General features: G+C 38.3%; 1 protein-coding gene and 2 long non-coding RNA genes across 3 annotated transcripts; all 3 read left to right on the plus strand.

Annotated features, from left to right (window-relative positions):
- Positions 1-479: 479 nt before the first annotated feature.
- LOC129407344 (perlucin-like protein) lies at positions 480-6,012 on the plus strand (the record flags this gene model as incomplete). Its single annotated transcript, XM_055148115.1, has 4 exons — positions 480-642; positions 3,969-4,120; positions 5,184-5,308; positions 5,433-6,012. Coding segments are annotated over 4 exons (636 nt in total), but the record flags the coding sequence as incomplete, so codon positions are not given.
- A 1,213-nt stretch (positions 6,013-7,225) lies between these two features.
- LOC129407343 (uncharacterized) lies at positions 7,226-9,482 on the plus strand. The gene is made up of 4 exons (XR_008631506.1): positions 7,226-7,805; positions 7,877-8,029; positions 9,094-9,218; positions 9,343-9,482. It is a non-coding gene; the product is annotated as an uncharacterized LOC129407343 (long non-coding RNA).
- A 2,988-nt stretch (positions 9,483-12,470) lies between these two features.
- Positions 12,471-14,558, plus strand: LOC129407345 (uncharacterized). Its single transcript, XR_008631507.1, has 3 exons — positions 12,471-13,180; positions 13,253-13,404; positions 13,630-14,558. It is a non-coding gene; the product is annotated as an uncharacterized LOC129407345 (long non-coding RNA).
- Positions 14,559-21,094: the final 6,536 nt, after the last annotated feature.

Below are 21,094 nucleotides of genomic sequence, written 5' to 3' on the forward strand. Positions count from 1 at the left end.
CCTGCTTAATTATATCTTTTCGTTCCATCCATACACACATGCAGACACTTCGTATAAAATAATGATTGTAGTTAAATTTGTAAGATCCCTAAAGTAAGCTACGTAGTATATTGTATTTCTCTATATTTTCCTATAATTCTGGACTTTAAGGGAAATTATTTGGACACAGTAGCTCACACAAGCTCACAAAGAGTAAAAAAAAACTATATATAAAAATGGTAATAGACTTCTAAATAGTACCAATAAAAATATCAAGAGACACATCGACTTTTTAGGCTGCTCCTCACATTGGCTTTGTGAAAGATTTTTTGATTGTGTATTGTGTATTGAGTATTGAGTCGATGTCAGTACTATATGGTGAGAAATGCATGACTGCACGTCTTTTACACTTGTCTCTTTGTGACCACATCTGCAAAAGAGGTTGCAGTTCCTCTTTTAACATTCCTTTTTTATATTATAAATAATTTTACACATATTTTACACACATATTTTGGTACATTCTTAATATATTTTGTGCTCTCACAGACCCCCGACCAAAGCCTCCTTCGCAGGGAACTTCAAATGTGAGAAAACGAGTGATTATTGGGATCCTCATTGGAGTTCTGGTGCTCGCCGTTATTGGTGTAGTGGCAGTGACCAGCGGTAAGTTTCATATGACTGTTGTGTGGTAATATTATTGGTTTGTGGTAGTTTAAAGTGGGTACCAAAAATGTAAAACTAATAGTAGCTCTAAAAACAGGAAGGAGTGCTACATTTATTTATTTTTTATCAGCGCAGAAAATTCCATCCAAATTCCATCCAAATTCCATTCTGTGCAAGGACCTCAATTCTCAAAGTGGAAAGAGTTTTAGTTAAATGTTGAACGTAGATGTTTTTACCACATGAAATTAATTGTCTTCCCTGTCATAAAGCTCTGTTAAATATTATTCAATGGCAGTACAGTAGTTTTGTCTGGATTATTTCTTGTTCCTTTTGGGTTTTGCTGGTTTAGGGTGCGATTTTAAGCACTTGTCCTGACTAGGTCCTGATTTGAGCCCAGTTTAGTCCTGATCTAGACCTGGTTTGGTCCAGTTCTAGTCCTGGTTTAACTCTACGGTCTCCTTGTATTTGACCTTGTACTATACCAGGGGTGGGCAAACTTTTGGCTCGTGGGCCACAAAGGGTTCTAAAATTTAACTTAAGGGCCGGACCAGGAGCATAAATAACATGGGATGTGTAGAAAACCTGTGCTTGAAGTTCAATTGAAAATCATTACAAAGCATTACCACAAAATATCTGTCTTTCAAGTCTTTTATTTTTTTATTTTTTACTATTTATTGAAATTACTCTTAAAACAATGAAAATCAAATTAATAAAAAAATACAGCTTTTTTTTATTACTAAGAGTTACTATTTTAAAGCACTGAAAGTTTTGTTATCCTTCTAGATCTGGGGTGCGCAATACGTCAATCGTGATCTACTAGTCGATCGCCAAGGTCGTGTGGGTAGATCGCCGTGTCTTAGTACTCGTCTCGGACTCGATCGCGTTTGGACTCAGTCTTGTCTCTCACTCAAGGTCTGACACTCAACAAGTGCGATCATATTTCATTACGGCCGCTGCTGTTGGTAATAAACTTGTAGCGGGGTGCAGGAGCGTGTGGGGCGTCTCAGTGCAGCCTGTGCGCTCATTTGAAACCCACGGCACATCACAAACACACACGCTCCCTATGCACGGCTCGTCTGCAACAGCGTGTGCCCTCGTGTACCAGCGTGCATCACAGGGCAGGTTCAACGTTCCTAAACATCCTACCTGTCCATCTGCCTCACGTCAGCATGCCGCCCCTCGCCTTTTCACGCTCTCGCTCCTTCCTGCGTACAGCGAACACAAGCCCCTCCCACAGTGCGGCTGATTAGAAGAGCAAGACCAAACGTGAAGCAAAAACGAGTCTAAGGCTACGTTCAGACTGCAGGGCTTAATGCTCAATTCCGATTTTTTTGTGAAATCCGATGTTTTTGCGAGGTCGTTCACATTTCCAATTAAATGCCACTTGTCTGTGACTTCAGTGTGAACGGTAAACGGCCCGAAAGTGTCCCGCACACGCACTGGAGGACACGATGACGTCAACCCCATGCGTCAACCGCAGTGAGTGTGCTCTGTGTTTACAGAAGTTGTCCAAATATGGTCGCGAGCATTGAGCACCTGGCGATTTTACAGTTCCGGTTTCCGCCTGCTTCAGCGCAGAATAGTGACGTTTGTCGCTTGTTAATGACGTGTAGGTCGGATGGATGTGCTTTGGCCGTTCAGACTGAAGTCGCATGTCAAAAGATCGGATATGTATCGGATTCAGGACCACATATCCAAGTGGCCTGGGTCGCATTTGAAAAATTCGGATCTGTGCCGTTCAGACTGTCATTAAAAGATCGGATACAGGTCACATAGAAGCCAAAAAATCGGATTTGGGTCACTTCAGGCTGCAGTCTGAACGCAGCCTAAATGTGTGTTCCAGTGTTGGCACAAAGCAGGTCTACAGCATAGAGCAGATCTACAGAACAGACCTACTGCCACATTTGGCTGAAGTTTGCCTAACAAAAGTGCACAAATGCAATGTTTGTCACAATGTGCGTTTGGTTTGGTAAACGTGCAGAGGCTGGTAAATATCACTGCACAACCAGAAAAGAATGCAACTCCAGTTTGTAACTTTAAAAAACAGGTTTAAAAATCTTACCTACTTCCTTCACTTTTTTCACAGTTTTGTGTAAAGTGCCAGAGGAAGTTCTCTTACAGAAGGGGTTCTCAAACTGTGGGTGAGGGTCCAAAAAAGGGGCACAGAGTGTTTCAGTGCAGTTTGCTTGGCTTTGTATTAGGTAGATCATTTTGATTTGGTCATTTTGTAAGTAGCTCGCATGCTGAAAAAGTGTGAGCACCCGTTCTAGATATTATCATCATCACTCTCCTCCTGACTGTCTTTATTTCAAAAATGGTAGGAGATGCAGATTTACTTCTATTCAAAGTGCGTCCCCAGAGCCAAAACTCAACAAAGACCAATGCAAGGACTGAACAGTGACAGCGTGTCAGTATGCGAACATATTATATTGTATTTGATCTGGTGTGCACTGTTTATAATGAGAACGTACATGCACCTGGACAACTTAAATGCACACCTTAACAGAAATGACGTGTAACACGTAAATGCATTTTTTACAAAACAGCAGAGAAACTTACTTTTGATTTCAGTGGAAACAGTGTTGTTGGTGTCCCTTTTTAGCCAGCGTGCATCAAAGTCTAGAGTTAGTTTTGTTGTGGGGATTCTCAGGATGCGTTCATGTGGTGTTGGAATGATCGGAAAAATGACTTTACCACGGGAAAATTCACATGAACGCCTCCTCAAATCGGAAAAACAACTCAGCAAGTCGGATCTTTTGACAACCACATGAATGCAGCATATTACACCGCACCTCAACAACAAGGTCAATGTATCTAGAGTGTGGCATCTATTGGGTAACGCCGGAATTGCAGAAAAATAAAACATTAACAAGGTTTATTATTATAATTTATTCAAGTTCGGCAGGCCAAATTAAAAGGTTTAAAGGGCCGTAGATTGCCCATCCCTGTACTATACTGTTTTTCACATGTTTTATCATCTCAGTTTTATCTCAGTTGAGTTTAGTCAGTTTAGTCCAACTTTAGTCCTGGTTTAGTTATCATTTCATCACTAAGTTTAAAAGAAAAATATTTGTGCTCATTTTTGTTTAGTGCATAAATTTCTTGCGACAACCCCAAACACGACGGCAACGGCTACTAGTCCTACAACAACTACAATGACTACTACAGCTTCTACAACGACTACTACGGCTACTACAACGACTACTACGGCTACTACAACGACTACTACAACTACTAAAAGTACTACTACCACCCAAGGTAATGATCAAATCAAATAAATAAATACATATTAAGTTAATACTGATTATTTCACTCTGTCTCCATAGTTCCATGTACATACCAGTGTGACAGTGGCTGGGAGCTGAATGGAACAAAGTGTTATTATTTCTCCACAAATAAATTAACATGGACCCAGAGCGAGGAGGAATGTGTAACTCTGGGTGGACACCTGGTGAAGATAAACAGCAGAGAAGAGCAGGTAATAGATAAACATTTATGGTGGATTTGGCCTTTGTTATAATGTAAATGTTTTGACCTGGTTTATGTTTAATATGTTTGTAATTACTGGAGTTTTTCATGTGAAACAAAAATGGCTCAAAAGTTTAACATTATAGGTTTGAAGTTGTATTTGATCACAAAGACTCACAACATTTCTGTTTGTTGAGCTCATAGACTGTATAAAAAAGTGGATTAAGTGAGTGTGACGTCACCCACAGCATTCAGCTCCAGTCAAATGAAGCTCATTGAGGCTGCAGTTATAGCGGCAAATCTGGAGCTGAGTTCCATATTTAGAATTCCGACCACGAGTATCATAACAACCAAAGAGCCAATCCTGAACGAGGCTCTTGAAGGTAACGCCCCTTCCCAGCGCTGTCAATCAAACCTGCTGCTAACACTAGCGAGAGCAACTTTGGGAAAAGAAAGCTCCTGATTTGTATTGATCTATGTACAAAACAGCGAAATAAAAAGACCAGGATCATGTGGAGCAGGTTAATACAAACATTTTAAAACCAAAATGACGAGGCTCACAGCAGCAGTTTTCAATAGAAAGTGAACTAGATCAGAGATGATGGAGCCAGAAGCATGCCCATGCTCACTTCCTATTTGGGATGTTACTGCATTAACTATGTCCATTTACACAGTCTGTTGTGAATTACTAAGAATAATAGTTCACATTTGTGGTTTGTGTTTGGAGATTTCTGGGTCATTCCACACCAAATCTCCAAATGCCCCCGTCCGACCATCTCAGATTTGACTGAAAAAATTCTAGGAGCTTCACACACTTTCCAATGGGAAAAGTCCCAGATTTTATCACCCAACTCCTTATAGTTTTGTCATTAAAAGTTATTTTGTCAACTCCCCCCTGACCTGTTTTGAGCAGAGTTGTTCAAGGAGACACTTTCAGATTGTTGTATCTAAAAAACAATTTAAGGCAGGTCCTTCTGTTTTCTGTACTGATCGCTGCCATCGAGAACAAGAATGAAACTTATTGTTAAATCGAGACTCATTTTGACACTAAACACATTTATTTTCTGTTTTAGAGTTTTCTGTATAAAAGACTGAGAGATTTAATGACAGAGAATGAAGACAAGTTCTGGATCGGACTGACAGACTCTGAGTCAGAGGGTGTGTGGAAATGGACCGACGGCTCTTTACTGGACACAAAGTAAGATTTAACCACTAAAAATACACAGTTGAAATGATTTAGATTTAAACATTGTGCCATGAAAAAACTCTGAATATTCCCCTGTGAATATGACTGAACTGTCCCCTTTGTTTCTTTGGTTTAGTTTAACATTTTGGTTTAAAAATGGAGCCCAAACTGAACCGGACAATTGGACATATAACAATAAATATCCAGAAGGAGAAGACTGTGTGAGGATGGGAGAGAAAACAGATGGCTATGAGTACAAATGCTGGTTTGATAAACACTGCAACACACTCCAGCGATACATCTGTGAGAAGAACCCAAACTGTATAAAATAGAAATTACATTAAACAATAACTTCTTTAGTTTATTCTTTTTACCATGTTAATACAAACTCATTCATTTCCAGTTTACAGCTACTTTCCCGTTTAGTCGTCCAGGCACTGCCCACTTTGGATCTTGTCTGGACCGTGACTGTGGGCAGAGTTCAGGTGTTTAGTCCCACTTTAATATTCTCTTTATGTTATTGTATTGACTGGAGTTTGAGCTAAACTTTGTTATTATTCTATGTTGTAAAAATGTACATATGTGTATAAGCTCTTTATAACTTACTTGTTGTTAAAAATGTTAAAAGTCACTGTAAGATTTTGGATGTGGATTTCTCTGATGGCTCTATCTGCATTAACCGATTAAAAATAAAAATAAAAGATAAATAATAATTACTGATGGCCGTTTTTTTCCCCCTCTAAGACCAAATCCAACAGACTGATATAGAAATAAATGTAAAAATGAATGTAAATAAGCATAGCATCTCCAAAACTGCAGCTCTTGTGGGGTGGTCCTCATCTGCAGTGGTCAGACCTGGTTTAGTCCTGATTTAGTCCTGGTTTAATCCTGGTATAGTCCTTGTTTAGTCCTGGTTTGGTCCTGATTTAGATCTGGTTTAGCCCTGGTGTAGTTCTACGTTACTTCTGGTTTAGTCCTCATCTAATCCTGGTTTAATCCTGGTTTAGTCCTGATTTAGACTTGATTTAGACCTGATTTAGTCCTGGTTTAGTCCTGGTTTAATGTGTTTTAATTTTGTCCAATAAAGAAGCTGCAATAAACCAAAGACAAGAGATGCAGGTGGTTGTGTTTCTGTCACAGTCCCAAGATCAAAATTAAAACATATTCACAGTTTTGTTTTCAGCTTCAACACGTTCATGCCACACTGCAGGAACATTCCAAGCACACCAATATCGTCATGGAGACACCTAAAGTTACATAATGCATCTTTAACCTCTGCTGTTCCAGTATAGACCACAGAAATAAACATGTCTCACACGTCTCAAATGCTAATAGGCCCTATTCACGACTAGTTCTGGTTCTGTCACAAACTGCAGAGCCACATTTCCTGCTCCTGTCATTGTTTATTGGGAATTAGCCGAGTTGTGCTCAAATAAATCCACATTTAAATATCAGACAGAGGACAGCAGGTTACACATACATAATCAAAGACAACGTGTTTTCTACAATGTAAATACTTCAGTGGAGGAAGCTTCTGTGTTTAGAAAAGTTGGTCTTTGTGTTTTGAAGCTAATGCGAGTGTGAACTCAAATTTAAATGACTGTACTTTTTTTCATGGTTTGGGTGGTGCTGCGACTTATACTCTGGTGCGACTTATATATTAAAATTTTCACACTGAAGCTGCGAGAGGCTCTAGTCTTGTGTGTCAGTATCTGCTGCTCCTGTTCCTCCTGTTCCACTGTCACTTCACTTCACTCTACTGCACATGTCTCCTGCAGAAAGAGCCTCTGTCCTGTCTGTATCATGTCAGTCCATCGCACCATCATTTCTGTACCAATTTAAAGACTTTTAAGACTGAACACAAATGCCCCCAGAAAAAAAATCATATTTTGCAGATTACAAGATGCAATTAGCGAAATATGCAGCCAAAAANTAGTCCTGGTTTAGTTCCACTGAGTATTTTACTAGCAAGTTTAAAGTGTGTATGGCAGGTTTTGAAAATTACCTTATTTTGATGTAATTTGGTGAAATAATAGCTGTTGTAAATATTTGACAGTTTTACACAAATCAATAAGCAATTCAGTTAAAATATAAGTTAGAAATTACAGGAAGTCGAGAGTTCTAAAACTTATGATGATATGACACGAGGGAGAATTAACGTTTGGCACATTTTACACACACGAAACATGTTTTTCTTTTATTTGTAAACATGATTAAGACAAAATAAAGAAATAAAGAAATAAAAAAACTTGCTAGGTAACAGTGGTGGAATTATTGGCAAAATATTTAGCAAAATCTTAAATACAATGATCTTATCAGAGTTTTAATAAAATGAGTGGTCCAACTTATGATTGTACACTGCATAAATCTCTTTCTTTAAACAGTAAACAACAAAGAATGCAAAGAAGCTCTGACAACAACAACCCCAAAGACAACAGCAAAACTACTAGTACTACAACGACTACTACGGCTTCTACTACAACTACTAAAAGTACTACTACCACCCAAGGTAATGGTCAAATCAAATAAATAAATAATAAATATTAAGTTAATACTGATTATTTCACTCTGTCTCCATAGTTCCATGTACATACCAGTGTGACAGTGGCTGGGAGCTGAATGGACCAAAGTGTTATTATTTCTCCACAAATAAATTAACATGGACCCCAGAGCGAGGAGAAATGTGTAACTCTGGGTGGACACCTGGTGAAGATAAACAGCAGAGAAGAGCAGGTAATATATAAATATTTATAGTGGATTTGGTCTTTGTTATAATGTAAATGTTTTGACCTGGTTTATGTTTAATATGTTTGTAATTACTGGATTTTTCATGTGAAACAAAAATGGCTCAAAATTTAACATTGTAGGTTTGAAGAAGTTGTATTTGATCACAAAGACTCACAACATTTCTGTTTGTTGAGCTCATAGACTGTATAAAAAAGTGGATTAAGTGAGTGTGACGTCACCCACAGCATTCAGCTCCAGTCAAATGAAGCTCATTGAGGCTGCAGTTATAGCGGTGAATCTGGAGCTGAGTTCCATATTTAGAATTCGGACCACGAGTATCATAACAACCAAAGAGCCAATCCTGAACGAGGCTCTTGAAGGTAACGCCCCTTCCCAGCGCTGTCAATCAAACCTGCTGCTAACACTAGCGAGAGCAACTTTGGGAAAAGAAGTCTCCTGATTTGTATTGATCTATGTACAAAACAGCGAAATAAAAAGACCAGGATCATGTGGAGCAGGTTAATACAAACATTTTAAAACCAAAACGACGAGGCTCACAGCAGCAGTTTTCAATAGAAAGTGAACTAGATCAGAGATGATGGAGCCAGAAGCATGCCCGTGCTCACTTCCTGTTTGGGATGTTACTGCATTAACTATGTCCATTTACACAGTCTGTTGTGAATTACTAAGAATAATAGTTCACATTTGTGGTTTGTGTTTGGAGATTTCTGGGTCATTCCACACCAAATCTCCGAATGTCCCCATCCGACCATCTCAGATTTGACTGAAAAAATTCTAGGAGCTTCACACACTTTCCAATGGGAAAAGTCCCAGATTTTATCACCCAACTCCTTATAGTTTTGTCATTAAAAGATATTTTGTCAACTCCCCCCTGACCTGTTTTGAGCAGAGTTGTTCAAGGAGACACTTTCAGATTGTTGTATCTAAAAAACAATTTAAGGCAGGTCCTTCTGTTTTCTGTACTGATCGCTGCCATCGAGAACAAGAATGAAACTTATTGTTAAATCGAGACTCATTTTGACACTAAACACTTTTATTTTCTGTTTTAGAGTTTTCTGTATAAAAGACTGGGAAATTTAATGACAGAGAATGAAGACAGGTTCTGGATCGGACTGACAGACTCTGAGTCAGAGGGTCTGTGGAAATGGACCGACGGCTCTTTACTGGACACAGAGTAAGATTTAACCACTAAAAATACACAGTTGAAATGATTTAGATTTAAACATTGTGCCATGAAAAAACTCTGAATATTCCCCTGTGAATATGACTGAACTGTCCCCTTTGTTTCTTTGGTTTAGTTTAACATTTTGGTTTAAAAATGGAGCCCAAACTGAACCGGACAACTGGACATATAACAATAAATATCCAGAAGGAGAAGACTGTGTGAGGATGGGAGAGAAAGCAGCTGGCTATGAGTACAAATGCTGGTTTGATAAACACTGCAACTCACGCCAGCGATACATCTGTGAGAAGAAACCAAACTGTATAAAATAGAAATTACATTAAACTTCTTTAGTTTATTCTTTTTACCATTTTAATACAAACTCATTCATTTCCAGTTTACAGCTACTTTCCCGTTTAGTCGTCCAGGCACTGCCCACTTTGGATCTTGTCTGGACCGTGACTGTGGGCAGAGTTCAGGTGTTTAGTCCCATTTTAATATTCTCTTTATGTTATTGTATTGACTGGAGTTTGAGCTAAACTTTGTTATTATTCTATGTTGTAAAAATGTACATATGTGTATAAGCTCTTTATAACTTACTTGTTGTTAAAAAAATTTAAAAGTCACTGTAAGATTTTGGATGTGGATTTCTCTGATGGCTCTATCTGCATTAACCGATTAAAAATAAAAATAAAAAGATAAATAATAATTACTGATGGCCGTTTTTTTCCCCCTCTAAGACCAAATCCAACAGACTGATATAGAAATAAATGTAAAAATGAATGTAAATAAGCATAGCATCTCCAAAACTGCAGCTCTTGTGGGGTGTTCCTCGTCTGCAGTGGTCAGACCTGGTTTAGTCCTGATTTAGTCCTGGTTTAATCCTGGTATAGTCCTTGTTTAGTCCTGGTTTGGTCCTGATTTAGATCTGGTTTAGCCCTGGTGTAGTTCTACGTTACTTCTGGTTTAGTCCTCATCTAATCCTGGTTTAATCCTGGTTTAGACCTGATTTAGACTTGATTTAGACCTGATTTAGTCCTGGTTTAATGTGTTTTAATTTTGTCCAGTAAAGAAGCTGCAATGACCAAAGACAAGAGATGCAGGTGGTTGTGTTTCTGTCACAGTCCCAAGATCAAAATTAAAACATATTCACAGTTTTTGTTTTTAGCTTCAACACGTTCATGCCACACTGCAGGAACATTCCAAGCACACCAATATCGTCATGGAGACACCTAAAGTTACATAATGCATCTTTAACCTCTGCTGTTCCAGTATAGACCACAGAAATAAACATGTCTCACACGTCTCAAATGCTAATAGGCCCTATTCACGACTAGTTCTGGTTCTGTCACAAACTGCAGAGCCACATTTCCTGCTCCTGTCATTGTTTATTGGGAATTAGCCGAGTTGTGCTCAAATAAATCCACATTTAAATATCAGACAGAGGACAGCAGGTTACACATACATAATCAAAGACAATGTGTTTTCTACAATGTAAATACTTCAGTGGAGGAAGCTTCTGTGTTTAGAAAAGTTGGTCTTTGTGTTTTGAAGCTAATGCGAGTGTGAACTCAAATTTAAATGATGAATTTTCTGGACTATAAATCACACTTCTTTTCATGGTTTGGGTGTTTCCTGCGACTTATACTGCGAGGCGACTTACATATAAAAATTTTCACACTGAAGCAATGAGAGGCTCTAGTCTTGCGTGTCAGTATCTGCTGCTCCTGTTCCTCCTGCACCACTGTCACTTTGCTCTACTGCACATGTCTCCTGCAGAAAGAGCCTCTGTCCTGTCTGTATCATGTCAGTCCATCGCACCATCATTTCTGTACCAATTTAAACAAACTTATTAAGACAACTGAGAAGATTGAACACAAATGCCCCCAGAAAGAAAATCATATTTTGCAGATTACAAGCTGCAAGTAGCGAAATATTCAGCCGAAAACAGTAATCGAGCAGCAGAAAGAAAGTTTGGAGTGAGCGAGAAACTTGTGACGCCATGAAACTTTCCTGGAAGTCACTGGATGGATCGAGAAAACCTGGAGTGACACTGAAACCATCCTGTCGGGATTCAGAAAGGCCAGAATAATTCTAACTGGAACTGATGCTGAGTCTGACGACAGCGACACAGAAGAGGAAGTGGCGCTCTGTTTACCTCCAGAGGTCGTGGAGTTGCTCTGAAGTGACACCAAGGATGAAGAATTTAATGGATTTAGTGATTTGGAGTGAGATGGAGAGTTTGGTAAATATGTTGTGTTCTGTTGTTTATGTTATAGTTTATCTGAAGAACTGTTCATATATGTCTGTTGTTCTCTGTTCTACTAAAATGAAATGTCAGTTCCTGGTCTCTGATTTGATAAAATAAATTTCCCCCCAAAAGTGCGACTTATACTCCGGAGCGACTTATAGTCTGAAAAATACAATAATTCCTGATGTTAAAATAGTGTTATGATCCGGATGATCTTGTACAGAAAACAATTAAGCAGTCATTAGATGTATTTCCATAAAGTTGTTTTGTGTTCTACTTTGAAATTTAGGTTAGTCGCCCTCTTCTGTGAGTCACACACAAATTCAAATGTAAAGTTGGACTAAACACATAAACTCCACACACAACCAGGGCTGGGCATCTGTGGCCCCGGGACTTTTCCCAGTGGCCAAGGCACTTTTTGGTTATTTTTAGATCATTTCACTGCAGACGCACACAGAGTATATGAGATTTCAGAAGAGGAACAAAAGCTGTTATCTTTAAGCGGGACATAAAACATGAGTTCATTGTGTTTAGGGGCCACTTCAGACCCCTGAGACTCACTGCTGTCCTGTGCTCACACTGTAACTCTGAGCTCTGAGCCTCCAGGGGCGTTCACAACAAGCACACGCTGAGGGTCCTAACAGGGGCCTGTTGAACTTATTTTATATCCTAACTAATGGAGCAGGGGCCCGGTCCAGACCAAAAAGTCCAGGTGTGATTTCTTGTCCCAGTCCAGTCCTGGTGCAGTCTGAGAGGCCACACACACTGACCTCTGCTGTGGCTCTGTGAGGAGCAGTGTGCTGCTTCTTTCTGCTTTGTTTCAACCTTCAAAAAAGACACAAACTCTACAAAACACAAAAACTTTCTGTCCACAGCTAAAATATGCATTGAAATGAAACATTTTACTTGGAATAATATATTCAACATTACAATTAACAGAAAGAGCCCCACCTACTTTGTTTTATACAACACAGTGTGATTTAGAAAATCGCAACTTTTCATTAAAAAAAATTTTGTTAAAATGACCTGTGAGATCAGACATTTTATGTCACAACAATAATAACAGTTTAGTCCTGATGTAGACCTGGTCTGGTCCAGTTCTAGTCCTGGTTTAACTGGTCTCAGTTTGATCTCAGTTGGTTATAGCCACTTTAGTCCAACTTTAGTCCTGGTTTAGTTCCACTGAGTATTTTACTAGCAAGTTTAAAGTGTGTATGGCAGGTTTTGATAATTCTCTCATTTTGACTTAATTTGGTGGGATAATAGCTGTTGTAAATATATGACATATATATACATGCCATATATATTTACACAAATCAATAAGCAATTCAGTTAAAAAATAATTTGGAAATTACAGGAAATCGAGAGTTCTAAAACTTAGACTAGAATTCTGTCTTAATTTTTGGCACATTTTACATGCAAGAAACATGTTTTTTCTTTTACTTTTAAACATGGTAAAATGGTTTGCAAAATCTTAAAAATGATCTTAACAAAGTTTTAATAAAATAAGTGGTCCAACCTGTCACAGGTATTTTAAAAGAAAATATTTGTCCTATTTTGCACATTATGACTGTACACTGCAAAAAACTCTTTCTTTAAACAGTAAACAACAAAGAATACAAGGAAGCTCTGACAACAACAAACACAACAGCAAATACTACTAGTACTACAACAACTACTACGGCTTCTACTACAACTACTAAAAGTACTACTGCAAGCCCAGGTAATGGTCAAATCAAATAAACAAATAAATAAATTTTAAGTTAATACTGATTATTTCACTCTGTCTCCATAGTTCCATGTACATACCAGTGTGACAGTGGCTGGGAGCTGAATGGACCAAAGTGTTATTATTTCTCCACAAATAAATTATCATGGACCCAGAGCGAGGAGAAATGTGTAACTCTGGATGGACACATGGTGAAGATAAACAGCAGAAAAGAGCAGGTAATAGATAAACATTTATAGTGGATTTGGTCTTTGTTAAAATGTAAATGTTTGAACTGAGTTCTGTTTAAGACACAGTTTAGATACCATCTGCTAAAAAGCAAAGATGAGAAAATTGCTTTTATTGTTCGCTAAATGATTGTGAAATATTGTACACATTTATTTTTTTCAGTTGTTTTAGCATTTAAACTTGGTTTAGTTTGATCTTTTGATTCACACCTGCAGGCCGGTCTGAACAGGGTCACAGGTGCTCAACATCATTTGGAACATTTCTCATCAGTTCAGTTCTCAGACTCTTTGTCAGAACACTGGACACAGGTCTCATTCACAAACACACATCATCAGTGAATTCACCTTGTTTTTTCAACACTCTCACATATTAAAGGACTTTGGCCCAAACTCTGTCACTTTTAATATAGAAACTCAACTAGAACAGCAAATCAAAATGAGTGAGCACCAAAAATCTAACAAAGTATTTCACATGAGTCAAACAGGGAGAAGGCTCTCAGCAGTGAGTACATGTGTACAACACACACACTTTCAGATACATGCAGGACTTGTTTGATTTTCAAGAACATTCCGCATTACAGTACAAAAGTAATATTGATGTATTTGCTATTCCAACTACACAAAACCAGTGTTTCTGTGTGGCGACTGAGAGAAGAACTAAAACCTCTGAGCTGCGCTGTCACACCACAGACATGAGGAGATTCTGATGAGAGTTTAATCTGTGATTGCAAAGACTGCTGCAGGATCTGGCTGTGGACCACAGGATTCAAAGTTAAGAAAGCACATCGCATCAGCTGTTTCTCGTCTTGAGTAAAACAACTCGCTTTGAGACTCTTAAATGTTCTAAATATCAGAGCATTGCACTTCCAGTTTAGTTACAAGTTGAAACTGTGTTATTATTATTTATGAAATGTGGTGCAAAATTTCAGATAATTGCAGCCTAAATCAGACACAACATCCTGTAGTGTACATTTATTTTTAAGTTAAATATATTTTATTTACAAATACAATACAGCTTTTCATCAAATTAATTTGTGTAAAGTGTGAACTCCAGTGTCACATACAAGTTTTGTTTTGGATAGCTCGAATTCTCTTTAGGATTTCGTGTGAGCTGTTTTGCAAATGTACATTTTCTATAGACAAATACACCACAGCGAATGAAAAAACTGTCCTAAATGTTGTGTGTTTCATCTGCAGTGACTCTTGGCTTCACTGTTTTGTCTTGTTTGTATCTGTGTAGGGAGTTTATGTTTACTGTATTTGACTTTCATTTACTCTTTTAATAATAGTAGAGGAAGAACGTTAGACAGGAAGTTGTTGTTCAGGCCTCACTTCAGCAAAATGTCGGCTCTTCTGTTCTGATGTTTCCTTTTGGTGTTTGTTTAAGCATTGTCTGTAAATATTACATGGTGAAACATAATTATACACCTGTAATGTTGCCTTTTGTGTTTGAAATGTACTTGTTAGCACGTTTTCCGTGTGTCATTGTTATGTAGATTTGCTCGCTAATCATATGCTAATTTCGTGATGCTAATCGTTATGCTAACTACTTAGATTCAGTGACTGATTCACTGTTTAATGTTGGGGACAGCTCTTTCTGGAGCAACAATAAGGGCCCGATCTTGCGCCCAATCTTAGCACTAGTGCTAGCATTAAGGAGTGTGCGTGTCCATGTGGGGCTGTACTTCACTGCTGGAGGCTGGAGTGGGACAGTACAAGTACAAATATGGCGACGACATCTGAACCAATCTGTGACCGCTGTGGCATTTAAACGCACCGCCAGTGTGGGTAAAGTCTGTAATCTTTGCCTCATTATCAGACAGCAAAGAGGAGTGTGGGGAGGAGTTATATATGATTACAATAAAACAGCTCCAGAGCCTCACGATGCCAGTACACACCAGCAGAGGCGCAAGGAATATAGAAGATTAGATGTGCCGTGACAGAACTGACTGGGTTTGTGTTCTGAACACTGCGCGCACATGCGCTCCTCTCAGACACGCACACTGCTGTAAGCCCATGCACGCGCACACACGTCAACCTTTTATAGTTTTCTCTGCATTCGTTTTCCTCCCATGATGCAGCAGACCAGTGTCTACCTCATGCGCTGCCCGTCCCACAGCAGACCCACTGTTTTCTGCAGAGTCTGCTCCTGTGTCTCTCACCTGAGGTACGAGTGCGCATCGCTGCTCCCACTGACCACTCACATTCTCGTCTCACGGGTGTCCGCGGATCATGGAACACATTTATTGTCATATAACGGATGTGTGTCCGCTTCACTGGCACAGCCCCGTGCTCAGTGATTGCGTGCGCTGATCCCAGTCAGAGTCCGTTAACGAGAATGTGAGGAAATCGACATCGCAGCATTAAGACACAGACAGAGTCGCTGTAAACGGCCTCATGTGAAGGAGCAGCTTTTGTACAGATCCAGATCAAACCAAACTATAGAGCAGAGCTGAGCCGATACAGGGAGCGAGCGAGGGGCTGTGCTCTGCTGAACACGAACACGTTATAAATGTTAAGCATTTATCATTCTAATATATTTCCAAATAAAATTAAGTCTTGTGCATGTTACATGTTGTTTTTCAGTGAACTCATTTAATATTTATTTTTACGGTTCTGGCACCACACCCTCAGTCTGCTCCACTCCACCTGATGGGGGAAGATCGGGCCCATAGAGTCTCGGTTTTGCCTGAGTTCAGCTGAAGTTGTTATCACTGAACCACTGTATAACATGTGACAGACAGCTGAGTAAAGATGTCAGCTTATGGTTTCTGAGGTCTTAAAGGAGCAGTAAAGTTGAATGTCATCCGCAAAAAGGTGGTACGTGACGTCACTAAATTGGTGTATAATTGAGCCCAGGGGAAGAACATATAACAGAAACAGGAGTGTGTAAAACCCCTTTGTTGTTATTGTACTTACAATTACTTATATATACTGTATAAAAGCCACATAATCAAAATCACTTTCTTTCACTCTCAGGTCTTGTTTCTGTTACTTTCCTTTGTCGCAAGCACTGGTTTGTAACAGAATCAAAGACAGACAGATAAAAAAAAGCATACTTCCTCTTCTAATGGAAAATCAAGAACCTCAACTTCAATCTGTATCTGTAGACTGAAATAATCGAAATTAAATAAAAGAAGTTGTGTGGTTGTGTGGCCTCCTCTCACCAAATACCACTGTTACTAAAATTATACACAATGTTGAAAAAGACAATGATTCTTACTAGCAAAATTTAAAAAAGTAAATAAAGCAAAACCTTTCTTTCTAGTTTGTTGTACCCTGCTTTATATAAGATGTTATAAGATGTTGCAACCTTGTGTTTTTTTTTACTCACAACCTAAATTCCATTAATAAAATGAGGAAGTGTTTAACATGTACTTTTAAGGAAATCAATGACAGAAACATTTTTAACTTTAATTCAGTGAACGTCATCGGCTGGAGGCTCAGTTGTGGATTTGTGAGGAGTCGAGATGTCTGAAAATCAAACACATTCATACATCAATGTTCCAGCAGCTACTAAAAACAAAGGTAAGACTGTATTTTATTTATTTTTCAGCTTTTATATTGGCAATATTTCCACGATATGTAAATACAATAATTATCTTTGCTTCACGTGGAAAGTATCTCATTTCTAAATGGAAACCTGAAATCCTTTTTGAATTTTAATGAGGTCATGTTTTGCCATTTTGTTTTTCTTTTATAATGTTGTTTCCTCATCACAAACAGATCTGGAGTTGTGTTTTGTTTCATTCACACTAGTTCTGGTTAGGCCTGGTTTTAGACCTGGTTTTAGTCCTGGTTTAAGTCCTGGTTTAGACCTGGTTTAGTCCTGGTTTAAGTCCTGGTTTAGACCTGATTTAGTCCTGGCTTAGACCTGGTTTAGTCCTGATTTAGTCCTGATTTAGACCTTGTTTTAGTTCTGGTTTAGTCCTGGTTTAGACCTTGTTTAGACCTGGTTTTAGTCCTGGTTTTAGTCCTGGTTTAGTCCTGGTTTAGACCTGGTTTAGTCCTGATTTAGTCCAGGTTTAAACCTGGTTTAGACCTTGTTTTAGTCCTTGTTTTAGACCTGGTTTAGACCTGGTTTAGTCGTGGTTTTAGTCCTGGTTTAGTCATGGTTTTAGTCCTGGTTTAGTCATGGTTTACACCTGATTTTAATCCCAGTTTAAGTTTTGGTTTTGACCTGGTTTAGTCCTGGGTTAGACCTGGTTTTAGTCCTGATTTTAGTCCTGGTTTAAGTCCTGATTTTAGTTCTGGTTTAGTCCTGATTTTAGTTCTGGTTTAGTCCTGATTTTAGTTCTGGTTTAGTCCTGGTTTAGAGGTGTGGTCCACGTGGCATATGCAAGGCAAAAAAGATAAATCTCTGATTCAGTTGTCAGAAGTTAATTTTACAGCTAATACACACATGCACAATCACCGATATCAGTTGCCAATCTCTACTGAACTAAAGGTAAAAGGAGCTGTTCTCTTAAAAAAACTGCCACATGACATGAACCAGAAAATTTTGAGCTTTGGAGATGTAAACACATTAATAATAAAGTATTTCTCAAACATGTGTGAATGAAACAAAACACAATTCAAGGTATCAGGATTATAACATGTCTTAAAGCTCAAAAGAGTCAATTCTGTATAATATAGGACTATTTAAAGTGAGTAAAAGTCCAGTTGTTTGTGCAGGAGGGTGTTGTGGGTGCAGGGTGAAGGTGACAGTGCTGAGAGTGGCTGTGGTTCTGGCTGTGGTTCTGATCGCTGCTTATGTCTTCGATGGAGTCTCCCTCTTCTGTGAGTCACACACACGGGACGGATTTTAAATGTGATCTGCTTATTTGACTTTAAAGAGCTCATGTTACGCTATTTTCTGATCTGTTATAATCAGTGTTGGGGAGTAACAGATTACTTGTACCGGGATTACGTAATCAGAGTACAAATTATGAGTAACTGTATTCAGTTACAGTTACTGTTTCAGTGAGTGGTAATTGGATTACAGTTACTTTGTTGAAATAAATGGATTACAGGGCGGTATTTTCCTGTTTTCACATTTTGGGCTAAACCAGGACTAAATGCAGGACTAAACCAGTACTAAAACCAGGACTAAAACCAGGACTAAACCAGGACTAAACTAAACCAAGACTAAATCAGGATTAAACCAGGTCTAAAACCAGGACTAAACCAGGTCTAAAAGCAGGTCTAAAGCAGGACTAAACTAGGACTAAAACCAGGTCTAAAAGTACTACTAAACCAGGTCTAAAAGCAGGACTAAAGCAGGACTAAACTAGGACTAAACCAGGTCTAAAAGCAGGACTAAAGCAGGACTAAACTAGGACTAAACCAGGTCTAAAAGCAGGACTAATCTAAGACTAAACTAGGACTAAAACCAGGTCTAAAACCAGGACTAAACCAGGTCTAAACAATATGACACTTAACAGTAGGGTGGACATAATTGAGGGCAGCAGTGATCTCATATAAAAATCATTTCTCTATCAGGATGTGTTTGCTACGTTCATGTCGTTTTAAAAAGCCTGACAATATCAAGTAATCCGAGTAAAAATAGTAAAAGTATTCAGATTACGTTACTCACTTTAAGTAATTTAATGGATTACGTTACAAACTACATTTTGGGGTATGTAATCTGTAATCTGTAGGGGAATACATTTTAAAAGTAACCTTCCCAACACTAGTTATAATGTTGTTTCCTCATCACAAACAGAGCTGGAGTTGTGTTTTGTTTCATTCACACATGTTTAACACACAAACCCTGCATATTCAGGCTCTTCAGGCTCAGAGTTCTTCTTCTCTCAAACAGAAAACAAGCTGTTCCACCTTGTGATGTCATGTGGTAATACAGCCTTACATTTTACTATGTGTAGTTTTATGTATTTTAGCATGTTAGTGTGTGTGTGTGTGTGTGTGTGTGTGTGTGTGTGTGTGTGTGTGTGTGTGTGTGTGTGTGTGTGTGTGTGTGTGTGTGTGTGTGTTGTTTGGTTGTGTGGGGGTGGGTGGCTGGAAGGGAAGGAAATGTGGGATTGTTTGTAATCACTGTAAAGTTTAAAGTAATTTTGTGTTACTTTTTTGTTTGAAAAGTGCCTTATGAATACAGTTTGAGTGGTTGATTATGTTTTTAAACTCTATACACCTTCACTAGAATCTTTTGAATATTTTCAAATAATCTCAACTGAACAAAAGGTAAAATGGTAACAGTTCACTTAATAAATAAATAAATAATATAAGATTGCTCAAGCATGTGTGAATGAAACAAAACACAACTCCGGGTCTGTTTCTGAGGAGGTAACAACACTGTAACATGACTTAAACCTCACAATATTACCCTAGAAAGGCAGAAGAGCTTAACTCTGCAGAGTGTGAAACCGAGAAAAAATTATATGACAGGGCTCCCAAAATATGACAACTAGTCCCTCAATGAAGAAACATTTGTATGTGAAAAATATTGAGCTCAAACTTGACCTTTGACCCTTATTTGGCAGTTTCCTTTGTATCATGAGCCAAAAATAAGGAGTCGTGCAAAGACAAAAGGCAAAAGTAACTGACATGATCATTATTATTTGCTTGATTTTTCCCAGGTTTCCATCCATTATAACAGCAGTGTCAAACTCAAATTCACAGAGGCCAGAATTAAAAACTGGGACTAAGTCGTGGGCCAAACTAAATATTTATTGAAACTTTTGAACAACATCTGTTTTCTCTTCTTTCGAGATCTGTAATGTTAAACCTTTTCTTATTAAAATAAATGTTTAATAATAGTTTTGCTTAAACATTCAATCCAGAACAAGCATAATATAAAATAATAATACAATATTAAATAAATAATGTCTTTATAGTCTATCTGTAGCCAGTGGGCCAGCTCTAATACATATTTCATATGATCTCGAGGGCCAAATTTTATTCTGTCGTGAGCCAAATTTGGCCCCTGGGCCTGAGTTTGACATGTCTGCATTATAAGAACACCACACCAAGGTCGAGTCATCATGGTGTTTGTTTGAAATGATATAGCAGAGCTTTGGATTTCCTGTTTAGTGCTGATAAGGATCGAGCGGCGACACTTTCACAGTTAAACAGTTTGACTTTGCAGTATAATATTTACAGTATGAATAACTACACAAAATACTTCCACATTAAAGATCATTTATAATAATTTATAGTATAATTGAATACAAAGGTATATTTATTGAATGTGTTAAGACCCTGTGCCAAGGCCTCAACAAAAAGAAGGAGGCGAGAGGTTGGATTTTAAAATAAAATGTATTTATTTATTAAATCACAAACAAAACATACAGAGTTATTACTACTTTTTCTTTGCACGACTCCTTATTTTTGGCTCATGATACAAAGGCAGAGTACAGCAACTTACAAATAAGGGTCCAAGGGCAATTTTGAGCTCAATATTTTTCACGATATTCATTCACGTGACCAAACATGAGTTCATGGGCAGAATAGTCAAATATCGTAACATAGGATCTTTAATGTATAATGTTGGTGTATGTTTAATGTTTTTTTTGTCATTTTTCACACAGTTCACACCAAAGAATGTGCAAGTAAACATCAGTCAACAACAAACCAGATCACAGTGGCACCCGAACTAACCACTCCTCACACCTGCACCTGTCCTCCTCCTCCCGCTCCTCCAACCTGCCCCCCTCCTCGCCGTCCTTTCCGTCCTAAACCTTGA

The sequence above is a fragment of the Boleophthalmus pectinirostris genome, unplaced genomic scaffold (genome assembly GCF_026225935.1).
Source record: "Boleophthalmus pectinirostris isolate CB_2022bp ecotype Guang Dong unplaced genomic scaffold, ASM2622593v1 HiC_scaffold_900, whole genome shotgun sequence".
NCBI classification, from domain to species: Eukaryota; Metazoa; Chordata; class Actinopteri; order Gobiiformes; family Gobiidae; genus Boleophthalmus; species Boleophthalmus pectinirostris.